We start from the raw sequence: 17,839 nt of genomic DNA on the forward strand, positions 1-17,839 counted from the left end.
CAAGGGGTGAGAACAGGTAATGCTCGGCTTCGTCCCTGGGTTTATCGTTAAGACTCAAAATCCGGGAGTATCGTATCCTATATTCAGGCCCTTACCGATTGAGAGTCTTCGTAAAGTAACCGATGACTGCTACTGCGCCCATTGAGGGCTCTGAGATATTGCCCCAAAAAGACTTGAGGAGCTCGTATCCGAGTGACCAGATTGTTTGTCAGCATAGGGAAAATTAAAAGAAGAATCACTGAGAACATAATTTAAGCAGGGATTTGAAAGGTCATAGATGGAACTTTCAATTAGCATGTCCCTAGTGTTCAAGAAAAACTACTCTCTGGCGGAGGTCTTTCAAGCGGGTGTGTTGAAGTGTCGGATGACCTTCACTGCCCAATACCTCCATGATGTAACCCACAGTAACATTGAGACATTCTCCATCAGTCCTGTGGTGGCTTTACAACAAGTGGTTTAAACACCTCAGTCGCCTTGATGGACAAGTAGCAGATGGTAGAGGGCGGAGGTTACCCGCAATTAAATCTGGGATGAATGATAAGAATAAGAGGCTCCTCTTCTCTTTCCTCTTCCCTTCTCTTGGGGTACAGCGCCTACGGTACTTAGCAAGCTAGGCTCCTCTGTCTGCAGGTAAAAACCCTTTTCCTTGTGTAACCTGGTACTGTATATGCAGATATTTGTTACGTCCCCATATCCCCTTTTAAGTGATTTGAGCCTTCTGGAAGCATTATAAACATTGTGGAAGCAGAGTACTGACAGTAAGTTTTGTTATAGCCAGTGATTTTAGACTTCTGGAAGCCTTTTTGCAAGATGGGAATTGGGTAAAGTCTATGGTTTTGTCAAAGAAGTTCCAGTTCTTCAGAGAATTTTTACCTAGATAAGTCACATTGCTAGTATCGCAATGATTGCTCAGGCCACTAAATTGTGCAAATGCTCGAAGGTTTAGCGTAGGTGTTGATGATACCTCCTTAAGCATGTGTAGCTTGGAGGAATGCTCTGGGTCAAAAACCACCCAGTTGGTTAGGCCTTCAGCCCACCTTACGGGTGAGTCTTCCCTAAAATGAGCGAAAGGGTTTATATTAGGGATGGAACAAATGACAAATTTTGGGATTATTTATATTTTCCTTAATGATACAAATCTTGAGCTCTTTATACAAATTTGTCCTGCCATCACCTATCCTCCTGCAATCAAAAGTGAAGTGAAAACTCAGGTGTGTATGTGAGCGGGGTAGCTGGTACTATACCCTGTTCCACCCCTAACTAGCAGTTGGGTAGTTATACCTCGCTGAAAGTCTTCTGGCTAGTCTTCCAGCTTTGTCGAAAGTATATTCCCTAGTAGAGCTCGAGGTTTGTATCGTTAGGAAAAATACAAATTATTCTTAAATTTTCATGTAACAAGAAAATTGTGCTATTTGCATAGAGCTCTGTGTTTAGTTATGACTTTTGTCCTGTGAAAGTCTTAATTCTTGCAAGGTTTGAAGCCCTGCAATTAGCTTTGGACAGAGTTCTTTGTCTTAAAATGTTTTTTCTACTAGCTTTAGTTTTAACAATATGTGTAGGTTAGCAGGTTGTTCTGCCATATGTCTAGCGTACAGAGGGCTAAGAGAATTGTTGCTTGTCATGGAAAAGTTGTGTCCTTTACAGAGTGCTTGGGTTTCATTGAGGTTGACAGCAACTTTCTTGAAAAGGGAAATTATGAGTAACAGTACATTCCAGGTTCTACAGAACCAATTGAATTTGAATATAATCTAATTCGTCTTTATTTTCATGTATGGGACGTTTCTTTGGTTTACATTAACATTGTTGCTTCAGAATATTCCCTTTATTGTGTTAAAAAAAATTTGTTCCGCAACTGGAATACAAACCATGCTATTTAACAGGGGTATTACTTTTGGCGTAGCTGAAATGACGAGCCATTGATTTGTAATGAGGGTTAACTACCCATATCGCTAGTTAGCGGGGGTAGGGGAGGGTAGCTTGCTACTGCCCCCCTCACACACCTGTGATTGAGCTCACTTTGCTTTCGGCTCGGATGGTGACCGGACGTTACCGCTCTTCATCCTCGCCGAATGTTGGCAGCCATTAATGACTTTTGTTTTTTCTTTTTCTCTTAGTGTGTGTGTATTTAAAGTTGACTTCTGTGACCATGCGCACCTGCCCTGGACTCTCCGGCCACCCTTGTGGGACATATATGTCAGCGGTGTAGACTGATCCTCACACCCTTTGTCCTTCATGCAGAGGTCAACGGTGTGGTAGTGTTAATAAGTGCAATGAGTGTAGGGAGTTTCTTGCCCACCAAGTCTCGAACTTGTGGGCAAACACTATCTCGAAACGTCGAGATGCAGCGTCTAAGAGGTTCCACCAACAGGTCCCAAGCATCGAGATAAATAGGCTCAGACATTCCTCCCTTGAGGGGGCCCATCTGTTTGAGCCTAAGGATGTGCAACTTGTTGCTGAAAGGTGGAGGAAGTCTCATTGAGACCCTCCTCCATAGGGCTTTAACAACTAAGCCCTATAAACCTCCAGCACATCAGCAGTCCCGTCCAACCAAGACCGTAACGACGGAAACAGCAGCAAAGACAGGGGTGTATAATAAGCCCTTTCCAGTCAAGGACAAGAAAGGCAAAAAGTCATCTAGGGGAGGAAAGAATCCTAGAGGGAGCAGCAGAGGCCACAAACACTAGGACAGGCACTCCCCCTGTATTTCCACCAGTGGGGGGATGCCTACAAAGTTTCCCAGACAGGTGGAAGCAACTCGAGGCCGATTCCTGGACAATCTCCATGATTTGTCTAGTATATCGTGTCATGTTCCCGTTCATAACATCTCGACCTCCCCTGACCAGGAATCCAGTGTCAATAGATTCCTTGCCATGGGATCGGCAAGGGGGCTGGCCCTTCTGGCAGAAGTCCAGACTGTGTTGAAGAAGGGCGCTCTCCAAGAAGTCCTCGACGAGTCCCCAGGCTTCTTCAGTCGACTCTTTCTTGTAAGAAAGGCGTCTGGAGGCTGGAGACCAGTCATCGACCTCTCAGCCCTGAACAAGTTTGTCAAACAAACTTCATCTAGCATGGAGACTGCAGACACAGTCAGACTAGCAGTAAGACCTCAGGACTACATGTGTACACTGGACCTAAAACGCGTGCTTCCAGATCCCAGTCCATGCGTCTTCAAGGAAGTACTTAAGATTCAGCCTAGACAACAGAAAGTACCAGTTCAAGGTGCTGTGCTTCGGTCTTTCCACAGTACCCCAAGTTTTCACCAGAGTATTTGCCTTAGTGTCATCTTGGTCACACAGGATTGGCATCCGTCTCCTCCGTTATCTGGACGACTGGCTAATCCTAGCAGACTCGGTGTCAACCCTTCTTCAACACCGAGACAAACTTCTGAGACTTTGCCAGGATCTGGGGATTATGGTAAATCTCGAGAAGTCTTCTCTGCTTCTTACACAGAGACTGGTATACTTGGGCGTGATCATAGACACAAATCTCCACAAAGCCTTCCCATCAGTGAGAAAGGTCGCAAGACCCTTTCTCAGACGAGAAGAACTTACAGCCCAAACTAGTTACGTCTCCTTGGTCACCTTTCATCGCTGGCCCGTCTAGTTCCCAATGGTCGCCTCAGGATGAGATCCCACCAGTGGCAACTCAAGTCCTGGTGGAATCAAACTCTCAATTCCCAGGACATCTGGATCCCCATGGGATCAGCGGAACTGACAGACCTCCAGTGGTGGGTGACAGACAAGAACCTACGAAAGGAAGTGGACATTCTCGACCTCCCCCAGATTTGATGCTGTTCTCAGACGCTTCAAAGAAAGGGTGGGGGGCCCACGTGCTGCACCACACAACCTCAGGCCTCTGGTCAGAGTCAGAAAAGTACCTCCACATCAATCTCCTAGAGATGAAGGCTGTCTTTCTGGCCCTTCAACAGTTCCTGGCAGGCCACTCAGTGGTGGTGATGAGCGACAACACCACAATAGTGGCTTACATCAAACAAGCAAGGAGGTACTTTTTCGCAGCAGCTATCCCATCTAGCAGTAGAGTTATGAGATGGGCCGAAATCCACTCGATACCACTATTGGCAAGCTTCATTCCGGGTAAAAGGAATGTGCTCACCGACAACCTGTGCAGAACATCTCAGATAGTGAGTACCGAGTGGTCTTTGGATCATCTAGTAGCCAACAAAGTCCTGGCTTTATGGGGTTCTCCGACTGTGGACCTCTTCTTCGCAACGGCCCTGAACTTCAGGCTCCCACTGTATTGTTCCCCAGTCCCAGACCCCAAGGCTCTGGCAAAATGCTTTCCAACAACGGTGGGACAACATCGATGTTTACGCCTTTCCCCCTGTTATGTCTGATGAGGAGGGTTCTCAGCAAGACCAGAACATCGGCCAATCTTTCAATGACCCTCATAGCTCCGCTATGGCATCACGCTGAGTGGTTTCCGGACCTTCTGCAACTCCTAACGGAGCCCCCAAGAGAACTCCCTCCACGACACAATCTACTCAAACAACCTCATGCCAACATATTCCACAAAGCCGTAGCTTCGCTATGACTTCACGCCTGGACACTATCCTGCATCTCCTCTCTCAGAGAGGATTTCCGCAAGAAGTTGCAACTAGGATGGCTGGATACCTGCATAAGTCATCAGCAGCAGTCTACCGGGCAAAGTGGAAAGTCTTCTGTGGTTGGTGTCGTGGAAGAGGTATCTCTTCACTCAATGCCACTATTCCAGCAATAGCGGAGTTCCTCGTGTATTTGCGTGAAGAAATGCACCTGTCAGTCACGGCAGTAAAACGATATCGCTCAGCCTTAAGCCTCGCCTTCAGACTGAAAGGAATGGACATTTCTTCATCGCTAGAACTTTCCTTACTCATACGGAGTTATGAACTTACCTTCCCTCAGTCAGAAGTGAGACCTCCCCCATGGAACGTGGTTTGAGTTCTCAGGTCTCTTAAGAGACCTCCCTATGAACCATTACGCCAGGCAACCGATCGCCACCTGACCTAGAAGACGGTGTTCCTGCTAGCTTTCGCTTCGGTCAAGCGAGTCAGTGAACTTCGTGGTCTTTCATACGACATCGCCCATTCAAGGGGATTGGGAAATGTAACCTTCAGCTTCGTCCCTGAGTTTATTGCTAAGACTCAGAACCCGGAAGTAGCGGATCCACGATTTCACTCCTTCCGTATTTCTAGTCTCCATACTATAACAGATGACCCAGACCATCTCTTACTATGCCCAGTGCGGAGTTTGAGGCTGTATCTTAAAAGAACAGCCACAGCCCGTCCTCGTGTGCCTGCACTACTTGTCAGCACAGAAAGGACCAAGAGGAGGGTCACCAAGAACACCATCTCAGCCTGGATTCGCAAGGTCATAGACCATGCACTGAATCCAGACCCTCCTCCGTCACGTCGCCCCAGAGCTCATGATGTCAGGGGCATAGCTACGTCCCGGGCATTCAAGAGAAACTTCTCAGTGACGCAGGTTTTTCCAGCTGGGGTGTGAAATCGTCAGACCACATTCACTTCCCACTTCCTGCAAGACGTGACCCACAGGAGACTCAATACGTTCTCTATTGGTCCTGTGATGGCTGCACAACAGCTGGTTTAAAACCTCAAGCTCCTTATTGGACAAGTAGCAGAAGGTTGAGGGCATTGTTACCCGGTTTTAGTCTGCGTGAATGAAAAGGTTTGACTGGCCCTTATTCTTTTCTTCATTCTCCTTCTCTTGGGGAAAGCAGCATCTGGGGTTCACTGCATAGCTGACCTCAAACCACTGCAGGTAAACCATGCTCTCTTGTGTACCTAGTATGAAGACTATTACTGTTGCGTCCCCATACCCTGACGAGGTGGTATTGGGAAAGTCCTAGTTACACAGTTCAGTTTTTGCTTCTAAAGAACTCTGAATAACTTTACCAGGACAGTCACACTTCTACATACCTCAACAAACAGCTTGAGTAGGCTGCGAACCTTGCGTAGCAAGGTTTTAGTGAGGTGCAGGGACTCCTTATTTTTTGAGTACTGATACACTCAGATAAGGAGCCCCCTGGTAAAAGCCAAAAGCCAGATTGCCTGGGACGTCCACCCTTCCTAATGGGTGAGTCACCCTTGTTAAATAGCGTGGTTTGTACTCCAGTTACGGAACAAATGACAAATTTGTAGATAATTTGCATTTTGCCTAACTATACAAACCCTAGCTATTTAAGGAAACTTACCCGCCAGCCCTATCCCCCTTTAAGTCCTACCTCCAAGCAAAGTGAGCTCGATCACAGGTGTGTGAGGGGGGGTGATAGCAAGCTACCCTACCCTACCCCCGCTAACTAGCGGTATGGGTAGTTAACCCTCGTTAAAAATCAATGGCTTGTCATTTCAGCTACGCCGAAAGTAATACTGCTATTAAATAGCCAAGGTTTGTATAGTTAGGAAAAATACAAATTATTACGAATTTGTTATTTTTAAAAGTTTGTTGGTTTTCCAAACCCTGATCACTCTGCATTAAAGAACATACGTAGTTCCCAGATATTATTGCAAACTTAATACTTAAGTACTGTACAGTAAAATTAGAAAACTTCAAAATGAATTTTGTTATGGTGTACTATACTGTAATTTGTTTTTAACCTAAGGCTAGTATGAAATGCAATATTGATTATAACTTACCATTTATAGCATTATGTACATTATTCTGTAGCTCAACTTTTTTAATATTTTGTTATTTTGTTCTTTTTCAGGATGGGTTGTAAACCTGATGAAGAGATATATTCAAAATTAAAGTCAACTTTTGGCGGAAGAAAGAGCACTTGATTGCTCCATGAGCATTTGGTAGAATTGACTTTATTGCCAAATTATTTGCTCAAAATTAGATAGTAGCTCAAGTTCAGTACGCAAGTGTGCCAACAATTATATTGCATGTTAGATATATGATTGCATAGGAAGACTACTACTACTGAAGTGATATATTCAATAGTTCTGCTGCATTTTTCCAAATTTTAAATTAAAGAACTAAAGATGGGAGGAGCAGTCAGTGCTGGAGTTGACAATGATGATTTGGTGGATAACCTGAAGGCTGCAAATTACATAAAAACTCCTTTAGTAGAACGCATCTTCCGTGCTGTTGACAGAGGGGACTATTTTACAGTTGAACATAGAGAACAGGCCTACCGAGACAATGCTTGGAAGAAAGGAAACTTACATTTATCAGCACCTTGTATATATGCCAAGGTAAGAGATCATACATGTAGTTCCTATATATTTAAATGATTCTACCTCATTAATCCCTTCACCTTCCAATTATATTTCATCGTCCATTGCATATTACTTAGAATATTTATATCTGGAAATATTTCAAAATACAGAGCTTGGTAAATTATGTATGTCTACACAGCACAATGGCCCCTTTGTTGCGAAACTAAAATACAAACTCTTTTGCTATTTATAGGGATTATACTTTCAGCAAAGCTGGAAGACTAGCCATAAGACTTTTATCGAGGTGTAACCACCCTACCGCTAGTTAGTGGTGGGGGGCTTTAGGAGGAGTAGCCAACTACCCCGCTTACACAAACACCTGTGAGAGTAGACGTTTGTCTCTCTGCCAAATTTTTTTTTGCTGACTTTTGACTTTTAAATGTTTTACAGTGCTCATGTTTTTATAAGTGTTTAGACATTCATGTAATGTTTTCATATGTATATATACATTCTTTTATCTTTACAATATGAATGTTGCTGGTTTGGTGTAAATGTAATGTAGCATTCTCAAGGGCGCAGAAACCCTCTCTTACGGTCTCTTCCTTTTGATGCTAGACAACCCCTAGGGTGGTGGTCTCCCCACTTCTACGAGTGCAGCAACCTGGCCTCCTCTGCAGGGAAGTCATACTCGTGTGGATACTCCTCCATTCGAAGATTAATATCACTTGCTTTCTGCAAGTTCTTCAGAGAGAAGGCCACTAACGGCCTACCTAGAGCTTGACTTCGGTCTTGCTCCTCTTCGCTGACGATGCCGCAGTCCCTCATTTTACGTTAATTAGCAGAGGGGGTGCATAGTCTGAAGCAGGTTCTTGTGCCTCTCATAGAACTCCTTTCCTGTGCGCGGGTTATGCTATCTTCCCAAGTGGTTTTTCTTCAGCTAATTAATATCTAAATAAAATTTTTTACACAAAGGGTCGCACTGAGATACGGAGAGCGTCGAGATGATATCACGACGTGACCAGAAAACTTACTGAAGGTCGAGACCCAAGCTAACATGAGGCCTGCCTCGAGATTGCCCTTAGGGCATGTATCCTTCTGCCTAGGCCTGCCATCACAGAAAGTGGAAGTAGGGTAAACTACACGAAACTCTGGTCGGTTGAGAGGAGGTTCCAGGTAACTCCTAAGAAAGTAGTTCTCGGTAAGTATGTTAGGAAAAATACAAATTACTAAAAATTTGTGATGTTTACAGGACTATAACACCACAGTCCTTTGTTCTGCGATCGCAGCTGGCACAGGTAGTGCATAGTCTTTTGCATGTGCCTGTACCTCTTATGAAGCACCTTTCCCATCCGCTGGTTAGGTTGTTCTCCCGGGTGGTTTTTCTTCAACTTATTAATTTTGAATAGAATTTTTAATCCAACATTTCTACAGCAATAATGATGCTGCTCTCCTTTGTTCAGGAATGGCAGCCAGCGAAGGGAGTGCATAGTATTCCACATGTTCCGGTGCTTCTCGGGGGTCACTTTTCCGGTCAGTGGTTTAGGATGTCCTCCCGTTTTCTTTTTTTTTCCTCATCTCTCTAGGACACCGTACTTCTTCGTTCAGCTAAGTCAGCTGACATAATGAGTACCAAGTAGGATGTTCCTGCTGTTCCTCCCAGTGTCTGCCTTCTTCTCCTGCATCTGTGGCAGTTCCTGACCATAGCGCGGACAACGGCCTTTCCTGTACAGTGGTACCTCTACATACGAATTTAATTCGTTCCACAACCGACTTCTGATGTAGAAACGAATTTTCCCATAAGAATACATGGTAATTCATTTAATTCGTTCCTCAGCCTAAAAACCCATAATAAATCCTTAATAAATGGCTACACATAATTACGCATAACAATAACATAACTGCATAATATGAAAGAAGCATGTAAAAAAGATAATTATAAAGAAATAATAAATAAAAAATGTGTTTTATTGCCACTTTACCTTAGAGACAGGCTAACGCAGGTGTAGAATTTGGTACGCCAGGAGGAGACGGACGATCGGCGAGAATGTAGACATGGTGTTAACATGTTCTTTAAATAAATACACTCTCTCTCTCTCTCTCTCTCTCTCTCTCTCTCTCTCTCTCTCTCTCTCTCCTCTCTCTCTCTCTCTCTCTCTCTCTCTCCACTGTTACTGTTAGAGATGTCTATTAATTTTTCTGAGAGAGAGAGATTAAACAAAAATGTGTTGTGTACATATGATTTTTAACAGCGTTAACGAGTTGAAAGACAGTTAAATGTAACTAAAAAAACAATATCAGCGAATCTGAATTCCTTTATTAACTAAAACAAATATTGATACAAACACACTCGTGTGCGTATGCGCAAACACACGCACGCACGAGGAGACACGATCGGCAAGGAGTTAGAGATGGTGACTGCGATAATACATACCGTAACTTACACTACGGAAATTTTAATCAAACTTAGCTAATTTATTTATTTATTTTTTTTTTATATTTCATATTTTTTAATTTTTTTCTTTTGATTTTTTATTTTCATCACTTTCAGTGACGAGTTACGGTATGTTATGGCAGTCACCATCTCTACCTCCTCCCCGACCGTCTCTCGTACTGCGCAGCAATTCTTGCACCTGTGTGTGTGTGTTTGTGCATACGCACACGAGTGTGTTTGTATCAACATTTGTTTTAGTTAATAAAGGAATTCAGATTAGCTGTTATTACTTTCTTAGTTACATTTAATTGTTTTTCAACTCGTTGACGCTGTTAAAAATCATGTACTCTAGACACATTTTTGTTTAATCTCTCTCTCTCTCTCGGAAAAAAAATAATAGATGTATCTAACATTATAACAGCGAAGAAGAACGAGAGAGAGAGAGAGAGAGATTTTATTTAAAGAACATGTTAATGCTATGTTTAGAGAGAAACAGAAAAAGAGAGAAGTCTTATTTAAGAGAGCTTGTTAATGCTATCTTGGTTTTCTTTGCTTCACTTTTTTTCTTTCTTTCTTTCTGTTCATCACGCTAGCCCTTCTCACAAATGATCGTTGCCAACAATCTCTTTGGCCTTTATCCCTATCAACAAAAGGCGTTCTATCTCTTCCAGGGTATTGCTACAATGTCTTGTAGTAATGGTGATCCCCTTCGATGGTTATTTGCTTTAATGGCTGCCTTCAGCTTGATGATCCTTGAGATCATAGGCCTATTCCGGCCATATTGTTTAGCCATACAGTATCACTCACATGCACACTGCTCTCATGTTTTTCTATAATTTCTTGCTTTAATTCTAATGAAAGAATTGCCTTCTTCCTGTGCTGAAACTTAGCTTCTTAGGCACCATGATTATAGGTAAAATCAAAAAGGAAATGTGAGAAAAGGAAGAAAATAAGCACTGTTAATAACAGACCAAACAGAGGACAACCACATGATACACACAAGAACAGAGAACTGAGCACTCGACGCTCAATGGCGTAATGTTTACTCCGTATGTTGGAGCAACACTTCGGATGTCGAGGCAGAAATTTGGTCGAATTTTACTTCGTATGTTGGAAAATTCGTATGTAGAGGTACCACTGTACGTGGTATCAGTTCTCTTCAGAGCTGTTGCTGTTTAGAACTCGAATTTCTTCGGGGGAACCCAGAAACAACCTTTGGCTACGTTTCTCAGGCAACACTCTATGTTGACTGCATTTTGAGCTAGAGCTCGTTGAGGGAAAGCAAAAAGTGCTTGCTGCCCAGAGGTTTGCATCCAGGTTTTGGAACTTTCCCTACCAAGGGAGAGTCCCTCCTCCAGCCATTGTTCGGCAGTCTTCCTGCTTGCTGGGAGAATTGCCGACAGGCAGTAGATGTTGGTCGCCTTTTCCATCCTTGGGAGAGACTTCCTTCACTTGTTTTGTTTCCCCTTTGGGGGGATTCCTCTGGCCCTGGTGGGAATTCTGATTCGTTCATTTCCCACCCTTCCTCTTTGGGAACAGACCTCGTTGCCCAGCAGACTTGTCTCGTCTCGCCCATTTCTCGCCTCGTCTAGAAGACTTGTCATGCCTAGATCTCGTCTAGAAGACACGTCTCACACAGATGTCGTCTCGCACAGATCTCGTCTTGAAGACTTGTCTCCCCCAGATCTCATCTAGAAGACTTGTCTCCCCCAGATCTCGTTTAGAAGACTTCTTGTCCAGCAGACTCATCTCTCCCAGCAAGACTCGTCACACCCAGTCGACTCTTCTTGCTCAGCAAGACTTGTCATGGTCAGTTGACTTGTCGTGCCCAGCAGACTCGTCACGCTTAGTTGACTCGTCCTGTTTAGCGGACGCGCCTCGCCCAGTCCTGCATCTACACTGTCAGCCATCTCACTTGCCTCTTGGACCTTGTTGTTTCACACAAGTACAATGTTTTCAGTTCCTGGTGCTTTCGTTTTCTTCTTTGAGCATCATAGAGCCCACATATACGATTGGCAGTCATCTTCATCGACTCTCCAATACTCATCAGTGTTCCCTCACGTTACGTTTTCTTCGCACCACAACCATTACTAGTACAGTGGAACCTCTACACACGAACGTATCTACATCCGAAGTAAAATTCGAGAAAATTTTTGACTCTACACACGAATTTTATTTCGACACACGAAGTAAACATTACGCTATTGAGCGTTGAGTACTCAGTTCTCTATTCTTGTGTGTATCGTGTTGTTGTCTTCTGTTTGGTCTGTTATTAACAGTGCTTATTTTCTTCCTTTTCTGACATTTCATTTTTGATTTTACCTATAATCATGGTGCCTAAGAAGCTAAGTTTCAGTACAGGAAGAAGGCAATTCTTTCATTAGAATTGAAGCAAGAAATTATAGAAAAACATGAGAGCAGTGTGCATGTGAGTGATACTGTATGGCTAAACAATATGGCCGGAATAGGCCTATGATCTCGAGGATCATCAAGCTGAAGGCAGCCATTAAAGCAAATAACCATCGAAGGGAATCACCATTATTACAAGACATCTTAGCAATACCATGGAAGAGATAGAACGCCTTTTGTTGATAGGGATAAAGGACAAAGAGATTGTTGGCAACGATCATTTGTGAGAAGGGCCAGCATGATGAACAGAAAGAAAGAAAAAAGTGAAGCAAAGAAAACCATGATAGCATTAACAAGCTCTTTTAAATAAGACTTCTCTCTTTTTCTGTTTCTCTCTAAACATAGCATTAACATGTTCTTTAAATAAAATATCTCTCTCTCTCTCTCTCTCTCTCTCTCTCTCTCTCTCTCTCTCTCTCTCTCTCTCTCTCTCTCTCTCTCTCTCTCTCTCTCTCGTTCTTCTTCGCTGTTATAGTGTTAGATACGTCTATTATTTTTTTCCGAGAGAGAGAGAGAGAGAGAGAGAGAGAGAGAGAGAGAGAGAGAGAGAGAGAGATAGATTAAACAAAAATGTGTTTAGAGTACATATGATTTTTAACAGCGTCAACGAGTTGAAAAACAATTAAATGTAACTAAGAAAGTAATAACAGCTAATCTGAATTCCTTTATTAACTAAAATAAATATTGATACAAACACACTCGTGTGCGTATGCACAAACATACACACAGGTGCAAGAATCGCTACGCAGCAAGAGAGACGGTGGGGGAGGAGGTAGAGATGGTGACTGCGATAACATACCGTAACTCGTCACTGAAAGTGATGAAAATAAAAAATCAAAAGAAAAAAAAATGTAAAAAATATGAAATATATATATAAAAAAAAAAAAAAAAAGCTAAGTTAGATTAAAATTTCCGTAGTGTAAGGTACGGTATGTTATCGCAGTCACCATCTCTACCTCCTCGCCGATCGTGTATCCTCGTGCGTGTGTGTGTGTTTGCGCATACGCACACGTGTGTGTTTTTATCAATATTTGTTTTAGTTAATAAAGGAATTCAGATTCGCTGATATTGTTTTTTTTAGTTACATTTAACTGTCTTTCAACTCGTTAACGTTGTTAAAAAACATATGTACACAACACATTTTTGTTTAATCTCTCATTTTTGTTTAATCTCTCTCTCTCTCTCTCTCTCTCTCTCTCTCTCTCTCTCTCTCTCTCTCTCTCTCTCTCTCTCTCTCTTTCTCAGAAAAAATTAATAGACATCTCTAACACTAACAGTGAAGAAGAATAAGAGAGAGAGAGAGAGAGAGAGAGTATTTATTTAAAGAACATGTTAACACCATGTCTACCTTCTCGCCGATCGTCCTTCTGCTGGCGTAGCAAATCCTAGACCTGCGTTGGCCTGTCTCTAAGGAAAAGTGGCAATAAAACACATTTTTTATTTATTATTTCTTTATAATTATCTTTTTTACATGTTTCTTTCATATTATGCAGTTATGTTATTGTTATGTGTAATTATGTGTAGCCATTTATTAAGGATTTATTATGGGTTTTTAGGCTGAGGAACGAATTAAATGAATTACCATGTATTCTTACGGGAAAATTCGTTTCTACATCCGAACATTTTCTACATCCGAAGTTGGTTGTGGAACGAATTAAATTCGTATGTAGAGGTACCACTGTACTACTACTTCTACTACTAGTGAGCTGACGTGCCGTGTGCCTTGGACAAAGTCACCTCTTCCACGCACTACCTCTTCCCTTGCGTCACTTTTTAGCACTGTATATGGTTACCTTGCTAGCTGACATATTCATTGATAAGATCTTTGTTAGTTGTGCATGTGCTCTGTGGTTGACTTTCTTGTGTTCTCTCCCTTCAAAGAGGAACACCTCTGGCACCTACACATCCTGCTCGACTGCCTACAACAGAACGTCCTTGTAATTCGGTATGACAAATGAACCTTTGGCGGCAACAAAATGTCGCTCTTAGGCACAGCGTCACTCCTGAAGGAGTCCCTCCCCCACTTATATGCCGTCTCCAGGCAGTTAGAATACAGTTCTACACAGCGGTTGCCGCAACAGAAGTCACCACTCGCCTCTGTCGCCTTTCTCCTGTGATTCGTAACGAATCTTGTGAACATAATTCTTTGCTTCTTTTCTCTCCACAAGTTCGGATCTCTGTCAATGTTTTTGGGCCAATTCCTAGGATCTTCTCCTCGGCCCTTCACACCTGCATCAGGTGACATAACCCCTTGGGGTTATATCTTTTTTTCATTCCCTCTGGTCTAAGGGATTGAATTCAGCTCATGCTTACGCTACAGCTGTTGCAACTTGGATACAAGGATTCCTCTCCTCTTACTGTCTGTCTCCATCAGCCCACGCTCCTTTGGAACTAGTACAAGCAACCTCAGCCCTCCAGCCGCGGGATCCTCCACCTAAGAGGCGTATACGACCAACCCTTATCCTAACCTCGGTCTTGTTTGCCAACCCTCTGACAATGATACTCTCCCTCAGCCTGAGTTCACCCATTTGCCGATGTACTTCTCTAGGGACAACTTTCTCGTTCTTGAGTTAGGTTTGTCCTGTAGTGGTTGATCAACTCCTATGTGTCAGGAGTACTCTCCTCTTTTTAACTTCGACAGAGAATCCACAGTTTAGCTACAAGAGCATGCACATCTTCTCATTGGGCCGCCATCACTTGTCCCCCAAGAAGTTCTGCCTGCAATAAAAAGTGACGAAACATCACAGGTATGTGTGTTTGTAATCTGGGTGACCGGCTACCCCACCTACCTCCCCCCACTAACTAGCGCTAGGGTAGTTCCATCTCGCTTAAAAGTCTTACGGCTAGTCTTCCAGCGTAACGTTAGGAAGTATACAAATTTCTTCAGTATTTGTCATGTCTAGAAAAAAAAATGACTTAAAAAAAAACTCATTTGATTTGAGATCTTCATCAGGTCTAAATATGGTAGTAATCCCAGATCTTAATTTTAATTATCAAGTGGGGAGATGGAATTTCAAAAGTTCTTATTTTTTAGATAAATTTCTCTCGTGACACAAAACCGAAAGTCAAGAGACCAAAATCTTAAGTAGTTTGGAGATGTCACAAGTGATCTTATTAACTGGTATGAATGCCAAAGTCCTGTGCTTAATAAACGGCATTGGCCTGCCGGCTCCTTTAAAAGTTTATAGAAATTACAGTACTGTACTGTATTTTATTTATTTACCGGTATTTAATTGATTTGGAATTCATTTCATGTACAAATAACTATTTTTATGATAATTTAACCAAATAGCTGGCTAGTCGTAACCAGATCAGCTGATAAAAAAAGCAAGAAACGTTAGGGGTCTTTGCAGCATTCCTGCAGCCTCTAGGTGAACTTGGTATATCCTTCTGCTTTATCTCTGTTCCCCTTTCCTTTCTTCCTCCTTGCTGCCCAACCTCTTCTAACTAACTTTATAGTACAACTGCTGTGTTTTCCCCTGTTGTACTTTGGTGCTGAATGGACTCACAGTCCCCATCTTCAGGATATACAGCCCAAATTCATAAATCCAATCCAGTCCAGTCCTCTATCAGAATTCATGTGCTATGCATTAAACTTTAACTTTCAAACATAAGACTTACCCGGTAGTTATATATATAGTTTACATCCCTGACGTAAGCTATATATATAGCTACCGGGTAAGTATGTTCAAATATTTATTTTATAATGAAAATACCATACTTATGATACAGCCTCAGATTTGTAATTCAATTTTACTTTCAGGTGATGGAAAGCTTACAACTTGCTCCTGGGCATTCTTTCCTTAACTTGGGATCAGGCACAGGATACCTTTCAACCATGGCTGGATTAATCATAGGTACGTTATATCAGTTTATTTCTTTTTACATCACATAACATTCTCTTATATTACTCATGTCTTAATATTAATTCAGGTTAGATTTTTAAAGGCTCATTTGTTCATACACAAATACAATCCTTCTTCATACATATGGGTATGCTCTATTGCTGTTTTGCTACCACCAAAATTAAAATAGTTTTGTGGATAGGGCAGTATTGAATCGTTGCCCTCTGTTCCTACTAGCGCTAGGTAGGTGCGTAGGAGCCTGCTGCTCATTAACCACTTTACTCTTGGTTGGTATGATGATCAGATGTCAGTTCGTCAGATGTCCATGGTGTGCTTTTGTGTTTTTCTTTCAGTTATTTGTGATTAGTTTTACAATATGTATGAGAAGCTGCATTACCTGTGAAGGTTGCCTTCCTATTCTGTATGTCCTGGATGTTAAGGTAAGATATGTTCTATAACTTCCCCTTGTGATATTTGTAGAGAAGTTTAGTAGCCGTCTTAAAAATAAGGCAAAAAAGGTTCTTTTCTCCTCTGCTTCTTCCTCCAAAGAGGGTAAGAATCAGAAACCTCTTACGAGTCCTAAATTTTCCCTGTCCGACTTCGTTGTCGGGATTCCCAGACGATCTGATGACAAAGGATAGTGGCTATTTGTTCAAACAGGAATTCCTAAATGAGTTATCTCTGATTTTGCTTTCGGTAATCTTCAACAAAGATTGTTTGTTTGATTCCTTTATAATTATCGTATGATTACAGTATCTTTTATCTCCCTGCAACTGCAGGGCTTTTGTTCAGTTGCAAATGGATGCTGAATGTCTTTTCAGGGCCTAGCACTGAGCCTTATGGCCCAAATTAATTCATTCAATCCAATCCTACATAAAAAAATTTCTTCAAGACTTTCTTCCTAGTCATTTGGCAATACTTCTACCCATATTGCCTTAAACAGTTTCAGTATATATTCTTCCCAATTTATTTCAAATACATATAACATTTCAATTTCAAGTTTTATTGAATTAGGTGCTTTGCCATCTTAATCTTAATTTTACCTTCTGCCTTATTTACTTACATAAATTGTGTATTTATCACTAGTCCCTTCACCCTCCCCACCTATCCCAATTTCTCCTTTTCACTTTGTGTTTTAAAGATGCTTATGGTAATCTTAATCTTTATTTTATGACATCATCTTTATGAAAGAAATTTCTCTTAATATCTTTGATGACACCTTACTGACCACCTAAATCTTGTTTTTTTTTAATATTTAACTTAGCCGGTGAATATATATGTAGCTTACGTCTCCGACGGTCGACAGATTCCAAAAACTCGCGAGCGATCGCCATGATGGTTGCGGGGTGTGAACAACAGCGCCGACTATCGGCCAGATACCGCATATATTTCCCCAGGAATTCAGTTCTTCTCTGTCGGTAGTAATGACAGCATTGGTTCCGCTCGCGCTTAACCTCAAAGTTTCTACTGATTGGTGAAGTACTTGTTCATGGTTTTATTGCTTTCGCTATGTTGGTTTATCTTCGATAAAACTCTTGAATTACTTTTTTATTTATTGTTGCTGAACTTGGCTTTATTTTTGGACTTTCTTTGAAATTTTCACAATGGCTGACCCTTCTCCTGTCTATCGTAAATGTTCGAAAGACTGTAATAAACATCTTCCTAAAGCTTCCATCGATCCTCATTCTATTTGTATTAATTGTCGGGGTAAACCTTGTCAATTAGGGGATCGATGTGAGGAATGTATTGTTTTGTCTGAATTCGAGTGGTTGGAGTATGATAAATGTTACTCGGAAGCTCGAAAGAGATAGGGTTAGAAGAAGCTCTTCTAGATCTCAAGAATTTTCCTCTTCCCATGCCCCTGAACCTATTCCTCCTGTAGTGGTAGTTTCAGAACCCCCTATTGGCACTAATGAACCTTCTATGAGAGATATGTTAATGGCTATTCAAGCGTTGGGTGAGAAGGTCGAATCGCTGGCC

General features: G+C 42.0%; 2 protein-coding genes across 4 annotated transcripts in view; one reads left to right on the plus strand and one right to left on the minus strand.

The window, feature by feature from the left end:
* The window catches only part of LOC137629104 (uncharacterized), a 261,346-nt gene that overhangs the window by 51,320 nt on the left and 192,187 nt on the right, over positions 1-17,839 (minus strand). The gene's annotated exons all lie outside the window — the stretch shown is intronic.
* LOC137629676 (protein-L-isoaspartate O-methyltransferase domain-containing protein 1-like) overlaps positions 1-17,839 on the plus strand; it is an 89,964-nt gene that overhangs the window by 14,499 nt on the left and 57,626 nt on the right. The window contains exons 2-3 of the mRNA XM_068361231.1: positions 6,721-7,210; positions 15,778-15,871. Of these exons, the coding sequence (XP_068217332.1) occupies positions 6,998-7,210; positions 15,778-15,871 (307 nt within the window). The 5' untranslated portion in view covers positions 6,721-6,997. The remainder of the gene's footprint in view (positions 1-6,720; positions 7,211-15,777; positions 15,872-17,839) is intronic.

This window comes from Palaemon carinicauda, chromosome 37, assembly GCF_036898095.1.
Source record: "Palaemon carinicauda isolate YSFRI2023 chromosome 37, ASM3689809v2, whole genome shotgun sequence".
NCBI classification, from domain to species: Eukaryota; Metazoa; Arthropoda; class Malacostraca; order Decapoda; family Palaemonidae; genus Palaemon; species Palaemon carinicauda.